The sequence below is a fragment of the Thunnus maccoyii genome, chromosome 23 (genome assembly GCF_910596095.1).
Source record: "Thunnus maccoyii chromosome 23, fThuMac1.1, whole genome shotgun sequence".
NCBI classification, from domain to species: domain Eukaryota; kingdom Metazoa; phylum Chordata; class Actinopteri; order Scombriformes; family Scombridae; genus Thunnus; species Thunnus maccoyii.
The window spans coordinates 12,737,338-12,746,140 of NC_056555.1; the positions used below are offsets into that span (position 1 = coordinate 12,737,338).

At 40.1% G+C, this 8,803-nt stretch overlaps 1 protein-coding gene across 1 annotated transcript; it reads right to left on the reverse strand.

Annotated features, from left to right (window-relative positions):
• Positions 1-83: 83 nt before the first annotated feature.
• Positions 84-8,719, reverse strand: ints13 (integrator complex subunit 13). Its single transcript, XM_042402967.1, has 17 exons — positions 8,359-8,719; positions 6,587-6,838; positions 6,330-6,404; positions 5,940-6,142; positions 5,371-5,451; positions 5,058-5,148; positions 4,759-4,887; positions 3,243-3,327; positions 3,029-3,121; positions 2,628-2,717; positions 2,250-2,428; positions 2,007-2,171; positions 1,614-1,768; positions 1,284-1,514; positions 990-1,120; positions 567-702; positions 84-352 (listed from the first exon to the last, which is right to left on the reverse strand). Exons 2-17 carry the CDS (start codon positions 6,827-6,829, stop codon positions 316-318), a joined length of 2,124 nt encoding a protein of 707 aa, XP_042258901.1. The 5' UTR covers positions 6,830-6,838; positions 8,359-8,719; the 3' UTR covers positions 84-315.
• Between the last annotated feature and the right edge of the window lie 84 nt (positions 8,720-8,803).

The window sequence follows — 8,803 nt, forward strand, 5'->3', positions numbered from 1 at the left end:
AAAAGCACTCTATTGACTCTGAGGGTTTTTGTCTTAGTTCAAGTTAAGGACACAAAAATTTCAAAATTCACTTCCACATTCAGTAAGATTTGTGCAGAGTTCTCTATTGACAGCTTTTATTGCGTTACACAATATGTGAACAGCATAGCTACAAAATCATGGGTAAAAAAATTTATAAATTCCTCGTCAAGAGTTCACTGTCTATTTCATTTTGATGTCCTCGTTTTGGGGGTGTGAGTGACACCAAAGTCTGGAAAACACTGTGGTCCACAACCTCCTCCTTGGAAAAAGTGAAGTAATGCATCTGTGGAAACATCATCTAGAGGCCTTGCCGTTTTCATGAACATCCATCCTGTAAACAGACAAATTGTCAGGTAAGATGCATAACAAATGAAGCTCAACTGTGATCCTGTTTGAAATGTAAAGACACTTAAAAGCTTAGATGCAACACTTAAATGTACATTTGATGTAAGAAGAATACCCATAAAGTGACAGATGATTCATATTTCACTTTTTTCTACAGGGATTTCCCACTACAAAGCTAATCATTACTTTAAATAACACACCCATTTTCGTCTTTGAGGTGCTGATACAACTCGAACTTGTTGTTGACAGAGCTCACTCTTCCAACAAACTCTTGGTGTTTCCTGGAGTTGGCTGTCGTGATCCGATTGGTCCACATGGTGAGGAGCGAGACTGGACCTGCAAGAGAAAGTGAGACAAGGCATGAAAACATGCATAACAGATGCAGTAGGCCTTGACTGATGTCATCAGTTGGTATGCGCTCATATCCAGATACAATCAGCACTTTCAGATTCTTTAACATCATGATAAATAACCAGAGACACATACTTATGTTGTCTGTGTTAGTCTGCTGTTGTTAAGCAAAGAATGTGAAAAGAGCCTGAAGTGGAAGATTTTTCTCTGGCCAGTTTGACTGAAAACAGTCAGTCCAGAACCGAGCAGAGAAGCACAATGAGGGTTTGTACCTTTTGCTCTCTCAGGAGGCTGAACCTCTTCCGTGGACAAACGGGGTTTCTTGTTGAGGGGCTCTGGGGAGTCAGGGGAATCCTTGATCACCTCCGACTCCTGATCTTCTTTATCCAGCAAACCCTTTAGCCTTCAGGTTAAAATAAGACGGAGTAGTGTGAGAGAACATAAAAGTTGCATGGTGAGTTGCGTCCTAAAGCCAAAGAGTAGATTTTTTTGCAAATAAATTTAGCTAAGACAATCTATGGTGTTTAAAACCAGATAAATACTATAGACACCCAGACTGTACTTACCTCTCCGAATCCTGCCAGCTTTTGTCATCTGTGTCCTTGCTGCCATTTTTCTCTGTCCTGTCTTCCCTCTCCTCTCTCTTCCTCCCTCTCTTCTTCCTCTCCTCTTCCTCGGGAGGTTTGCTGCGGCAGGCGATAATGCAGTCCAGAACCCGCTGGTGTCTGTCAGTGGCTCCAGCATGAGTCTTCACTAATGTTTCCAGCTCATTCCACATTATACGGTACTGTTCATCTCTGGTGAGAACAACAATACAGAAACATTAGCAAAGCTTAAAAGCTTTTTTTTTTTTTTAAATACTGTTATATAAATATAAGAGTATTTATAATAAATACCTCTTGGGGCCTTTGCCTCTGGATCCCACAGTGGAGATAGGAAGAGGGTCGTTCTTCCTCTCCATGTCCACCAGGTTGTAGACGGTCTTCTGGCAGGTCAGAACGTCCTCCTCCGTCAGAGTCTCTTTTACTATCAGGTTAGCCAAAGGAACCACCTAGTGGAGGAAAATAGGAAGATACAGACACAAAATTTAACAGAGAGGCATAGCAACATGGAAAGAAGTGAAGTCTAAATTCTTGCCAAAAAACCCAACAGGCAGATAATGTTAAATTCAGATGTTATCACCAGAGAACAACAAGCCAAATATTTTTGAGAAGAGTGGAAACTTTTCTTGTAAGATAGAAGTCTTTCTAAGAGTGGAAATCCAGCAGAAAAATCTGCATGCTGCTTACGGCCTGCATGTTGAAGATGGTGGTCTGGGAGATGATCATTGGCCAGTAACGTGTGTGCCGTTCGAGCTGAGCCTTAGCCCTCTCAGCTGGTAGTTTTCCTGAGGGATCATGGGACAACTCTGAAACAGGAGTCAGCCGGTTCTCCCTCATAAACTCACCAAAGTCCTGGAGAGGACAAAACATAAAAATCAGTTACTATCAGAAGGTGCAAGTTTTAACACAGCTGGTGTGAGGTGAACGTACGGTGATGCGGTAGTCCGTCACTCGGCCTCCGCAGCCCTCGCTGATGGAGGGCGGGTCCTCCAGAGTGGAGCGGTTGCTGTTGAGCACATGCAGGAAGATCTCCCCTCCGTGGCTGCTGAGCATGTGGCTGATGACCTTTGACCCCGACTTCCTCGGCTGCTCCAGCAGCACTGATCGACCTGGTCAATCAATAAGCCAAACAAAAGGAAACTTTGGTGGTCACACACATACATTTACAAGTAAAACAGGTGACCTTTTAGACTACAACTCTTACTATCAGCAAGATATCACAGAATGAAAACTTCTGTCTCCAGGTTAATTTAATTTGAAAGGTGAAAATGATTAATTGGGTTTGTAATAGATGCGACATAAGCTTACCGTTAAGGAGAAAGTTTGTCAAACATGATGAGGGACGACTGTTAACGTCCGTGGGGGAGATGCGATAGGCTCCTGTGCAGTAATGCAGTTCTGAAGCACAAAAACAAAAAAACCCCATACAACTAAGTAAGACCAATGCTACACAACATATCCCTCATTCAATCTTCATAGCTGTGTAGGAATATTTTCCAAACAGGCTGAATACTGTATGTCTTTTATTATACAATAATTCACAATAAAATCAGTACAAAATAAAGAAACATCTGAAAAAGTAATTTTGTGTAGCAAATGTTTTTCCCCCTGTCCAGTTAATTGTCTTATGACCCCTTAGATTTATTGTGTGACCCCTTGAGGCTCCAGTGCCCATGTTGGGAAACACTGCCTTAGTTGACTGAACCCACCTATGCTGTTGGTTCGTGGAGTGCACCATTTCAGTGTAACAGTCTCTTTGAGTCCATTTTCTCGAGTGCTGGTGCCCGCCATATGCAAGTCTCCTGCACAACCCAAACATAACAATTTATTAACCACTTACATCAATCAATTAATAAAAAATAATTTCAACCAAATATCCTGCTCCAATGTCTCATTTTTTAGTCTTCTTACAGGTGTACCCACCACTTTTAAAGAACTCCAGGTGAGCGTCTTTGTGATGCAGGAGCTCAACGTCATAATTGGCTGATGTGTTGGCGTGCTGCTCTTCCTGCCCGTCCGCAGAGACAATAACAAACACAGGTTAGCATGAACGTGAGCTCTTGAAACACGCAATCACATACACATGTGGGCACAAACACTGCTGATTTCATGTTCCAAAGGGTAAATGATAATGGACAAACTAAAAGGAAAATGTTCGCTCCCTGAGTGACTGAAGATTTTATCTATTCACATCAGAGACTACTGATTAATGTAAATGTCTTTAAATTCACACAATACTGAGCCTATGATTGTTTGACATAAATCATGGATTCCCAGTCTTAAAAAAAAAAGCTTCATATATTTTGGACTTGAGCCCAAAATGGGGCCTGGGAAACACTTTCATCACAACTTTTTCTACACTTGGAAAAACAGCAGTATGATAACAGCTAAAGGTGGAATCATGTTGAAACATTTAAGGGATGGTAACGTTTAAAAACTAGTTAGCAAGACGGCACAATGGACAACACCAAGACACTAGAGGGGAAATGAGTAGGAGCTGGGGGGGGGGGGGGGGGGGACACAGACCTGGGGAAAGTTTGGGCTGCTCTTAAGGTGTACACACCTGATAGACACTGACAGTATTTAAGAAGAGGCCACGCTGGTCACAGATATTTGGACGTAAAACCAGTTGAATGCAACATTTACTATATATTTAGCATTTTAGGCAAATCTACAGTGAAAAAAAAGTTGATTTTTCCCTGAATACTTTGATCTGTTTTTTTTTTTTTTTTTTTTACAAAATATTGATTAAATGTAGATATTCAATAGATTCACTTTGTATAGATACTTGTTTCTTCTCTTATGTCAACTTAATTGGCAATAAATCTGATTTCACATTATGTATTTAAAGAAAATAGACCCCAAACTCTGCATTCCCTGGTTGTCCACAAGAGACCAGAGTTGCCTGTCCTTTACTGTAGCCTGACCATCAAATCTGTAGACCAACTGTCACATCAAAATAAATGAATGATACTGTAAGCCTGAGTTGAAAATATAGACACTACATCTGCCCCTTCCTCACTTGCATGTGTGTGTGATAAGAGTACTAACCTGTTCGCAAACATTTAATGTGGGCTAGCAAAACAGAAAATACAGCATGAAACCAGCAGCAGGTTCACAGTCATATCAACATGCAGATGAGATAAACAAAAAGATAAGAATGTAAAGATTTATGAGTTATTAAAGATGAAGAAGGGCTCACACAAAGAGATTAAGCAAACATAAAGAAAGGTGCGAGGGCTGTGAGAGAAAAGGGAAAATAACAAAACCATAAAAAGTAAGCCATCAATCAGGTAAAATGCTAGAGGGAGTGGTGCAATGCATGCTGCATATGACAGTTTTTACTAGCAAGAGAAAAAATTTTTAAGTTAAGTTTATGTGGGTTAACACTTTAGTGAGGCATGTGCAAATACAGACTGAGGGGAAGAAAGTCTCTTACCTTCATGGGGATGTTTGTTATGGTGGTGGAGGCCAAGTCGAAGTGCTGCTGGACCAGAATGTTTAGTTTGGTGGCGAGGTGCCTCCCCGCCCGAACACTGTGAACTTCGCTGGTGAGCAGAGGAGAGATCTGAGACAACAAGAGATGGGTGCAGTGAGAAGCAACATCAAAGTTGTCACCTTTTCACCCAACAATGAGCTCCTGAATCAGCCTTCCTTCTGGTTCATTTGTTTATACCGACCCAAATGATTCTGATTGTGTTCAGAAAGCTGAGCCCTGAGCTTCTCATTAGCACCCACCTCTTTTTTGGGTCGGTCAGACACCAGCGTGTCCTCACCCTGCGGGTAGATGTGCACTAGAACCAGCTCACACTGCTGGATGGCCATCAGCCTGAAACAAAGTTAGAAAATCTTTGGACCACTTTAGATAATATAAACACAAGCAGATTACACACACACACTGCAGATACCAAATGCAAAAACAAACTTTATATTAGGTCATGTGCATCTTGGTATCAGATTTCAGTATGAGAGAATTATCAACCAAAATTGAAGCTAATCATCTATAAACTCATTCAATGACAATTTTCTTCACACATCGTCTGATACTGACCTGTCTGAGCCTGCTGCCAGCTTGTTTTGTTCTAAAATGGTTTCCTGGATGCAGTCTTCCAACATTCGCACATGAGTATCACTGTATGATAATCAAAAACAGAGCACTACATTAGCACAATATTCAATTACATATTGCATAACAATATGATTTGACTGGATTTATAATTCTTTTAAAAATCTCAACTATACAGAGAGTATAAAACACTGACAATACACAGCTGCACAGAGGCACATATTTACATACATTTACAAAGAGAGAATTTATAACTTCATGTTTTAGCTTTTGTACTTCCCATCATTAAGAATAGAATAGAATACAACTTTAATGTCCACCAATACAACAGCTCTTTGATAAATACTACATTTGTATGGTTTTTATGTGTTTCTGACACAGTCTGAGAGGTGTTTGGGTGATTTTAAGGCTGTAGTTTGTAATGTTTTAGTATTGGATGGTATTATATTAAAAGGGATTTGGACAAAAGTGCTGGTTATACTGATATTGGCAGAATCTATCAACATATGTCTGATGGCTCCTGTTGATTTCCCACCATGTTGATGAGTGTTTACCTTTTAGCATTGGTTAGGCAGATAATACGACCCCTATTAGCGACCCTCTCAGCTGTGTCCATCAGAGCCGTGCGCCTCTCATGCTGCAACTCTGTGATCTTGCATAAAGACTCCACAGCGGCAACCAGACCGTGAAGGATACTGCAGCACTCGGGGTCCTCACGTGGGTTGGGAGGCCCAACAGCTGCCAGAGCAGACATGAGCTGTCAGAGAGGAAAAAAAACCACATAATCATATCGCAAGTCCTATTTCGAAGAAAACTTCTGCAAAAACGTGGTAACTGGAAATGTTGCAATTCATGAAAATGTTGCAAAATTGAGCTGCTGAAGACACTACAAATGCAGTTATAGTAAGATGGAATTATTCTTTTTCTGGTTTTAATGGGATTACCTCATGAGTGCTCTGGTCTTCCTGTCTCCAGCTATTCAAGATGTGGAACTCTGAGTCACTCACGATGTAATTAACCTGTAAAACAAAGTGGTGGCAGAAAATGTTAATGGCAGTTTTTGAAACAGCTATCTGTCCTTTTACAACAGTGTCCAAATTTCACACTTATAGTTGTGTCATTTAAGTGGAACCAGCGGTGGAGAAACAGCTTGAGCAAATACATTTCAGCCTGAGTTAAAAACAAAAAACAAGAAGCTAACCACTTTGTCCTTTGGATAGATGTCGTAGAGGATCCGGCAGTACTCCATGGAGCACTCCACAGCACAGGTCCAGAGGGATTTGGACACAGGGGCCAAAGGAATGACCCCTTGAGCTCGACTCTTCGTCAGCACATCACACTCCACCTGCTGACGACTAGACTCGGCCATGTAGGGACAGTGGTCCACCACAAAGACAGTCTTGTGAGGCACTCCAAACATCTTCATTTTGCAAATCTGCAACATGTGCCGGATCTGTAAGGCCAATGGAAAAACACAGCAGCGTTAAGCTTGGCGTACATCTGCCTTGCAGTAATCATAAAGTTTAGAGCTGCAACTAACAATTATTCTCCTTGTTGATTACTCTGTCAATTATTTTCTTGATTAATCAATTAGCTGTTTGGCTTATAACATTTTTAAAAACAGTGAAAAAGTGGCATTCACAATTTCTCAGAGCCCACAATGATGTCTTCAATTTGCGTGTTTTTCCCGACTGATGGTCCAAATCCTCAAGATTTTTAACTTACTGTCACATATGACAAAGAAAAGTAGAAAATTGTTACATTTGAGAAGCTGAAGCCAGAAAATATTTGGCATTTTTGGTTGAAATCTGCCAGAAATGATTATCAAGTTGCATAGTTGCAGATTAATTTGTGCTCTAATAGAATTTTCATTTTTGAATGCTTCACTCGCCGGTAAAACTGCTGTCCTCCAAGCCGGTTAAAATCTGCTGTTCTCCATAGCCATAATCAGGGATGTAGCATCATCAATAATTAAATCAGTTTCACTGTTTTCCTTGGTGAGTGGAGTTGGTCTTGATTTAGGCTGGCAATGTAGACTAAAGTGAGTAAAATCAAATGTTAAAAAATAAAGTGAAGTGAATGAATGAATGGGAGTTTGTTTTATGTCTGGTCGTTCGCATGACCCTCCCTCTTGGGATTATTCAGACAGAATTTCTTACAGAAAAATATATTGGCCTGAGGTAGGTTTAAATGTACAAAATCAGCTCACATAAGATAAGACTTTATTGTCCCAGGCGGAAATTTTCCTTGGACACACAATGCTGCTTCTGTACAGCACCAAATAATTCAACATTACCACACACCATACATCTCATAAATACCATGATAGAAAGTACAATAGTTACATGAAATTACTTTAATAAACTAAAAATCAATAAATAGTCCAAATTCTGAGATCCTCAATAAAAGGTAAAACATCTGAGATCCTTCAGTGTATATATAATAAACAAGATGATCCCCAACAGTGAGATTCAAAGAAAGAAATAGTCCAAACAAACAAACAAATTGTTGGTCGGGACAAAAGTTGACATTTGAGGACGTCATCTTGCTCTTTGGGAAACTCTGGTCGGCTTTCTTTTTTAAATCATTTTATAGACCAAACAACTAATAGATTATTCGAAAAAAATCATCACCAGATTAATTGATAATGAAAGCAGCTCTAAAACAAATATATACAATCATAAGCAAAACACAAGTGAGACAAACTCGGTATTAAATATAGTATCTTTTAAACTGTACATCGTTATATTTGACAGCGATCATTACAAAGTCACGCGCGTTGTGTGTAATTTTATAACCACTGCAGTATTTCTCTTCCTTTTCACCACTACAGCAAAAACCTCAATGTTATCAAGACTTATTAGTTGCCGTGGTTGCTTTATTTTTAAGGATTAGGCCATCTGTATTGATACTCCGAAGCTGCCCTGTTTGACGTGTAAATATTGCGTCTTTGGAGAGTGGATATTAACTCACCAGGAGAAAACCTTGTCAGCCGAACGATTCCCGGTCAGGAAATTAACGGAACCAGCTGAAAAACTGAGCTTCTGATAGTTAAACTAGCTGTCTGGCTGCCGAACAACGGACCTGTTCAGTCTCAGGACATGTTAATCAGCAACTAGCTGCTAACGTAACATGAGCTACTACCAGCCGGAATTATGTCTGCTGTTTCACGTTTATTACCAGCGACATATATACACATAATAGGACATTTAATGCTAAAGTGAATGTGTGAATAATAATTTCCTAACTATCTTGACGCCACAATGACTAATAACACAGACAATACTCTCGTTAGCCTTTGTAAGCTAGCGGGTTTGTTATTGGCGGAAATATGTCCAGTAGTGGTCCGTTACAGTTTTTCCTTCCCCAACTTATAGGCTGCACGGTTAAAATAGTTCCTTCTTGCCTCAATTGTGCT

Coding starts and splice junctions, on each gene's coding strand:
- ints13 (XM_042402967.1), bottom strand. CDS start 6,829: ATGTTGCAGATTTGCAAAATGAAGATGTTTGGAGTGCCTCACAAGACT. Junction 6,405..6,586: donor TCTATCCAAAGGACAAAGTG/GTTAGCTTCTTG, acceptor TTTGTTTTACAG/GTTAATTACATCGTGAGTGA. Junction 2,429..2,627: donor GACAAACTTTCTCCTTAACG/GTAAGCTTATGT, acceptor TTGATTGACCAG/GTCGATCAGTGCTGCTGGAG.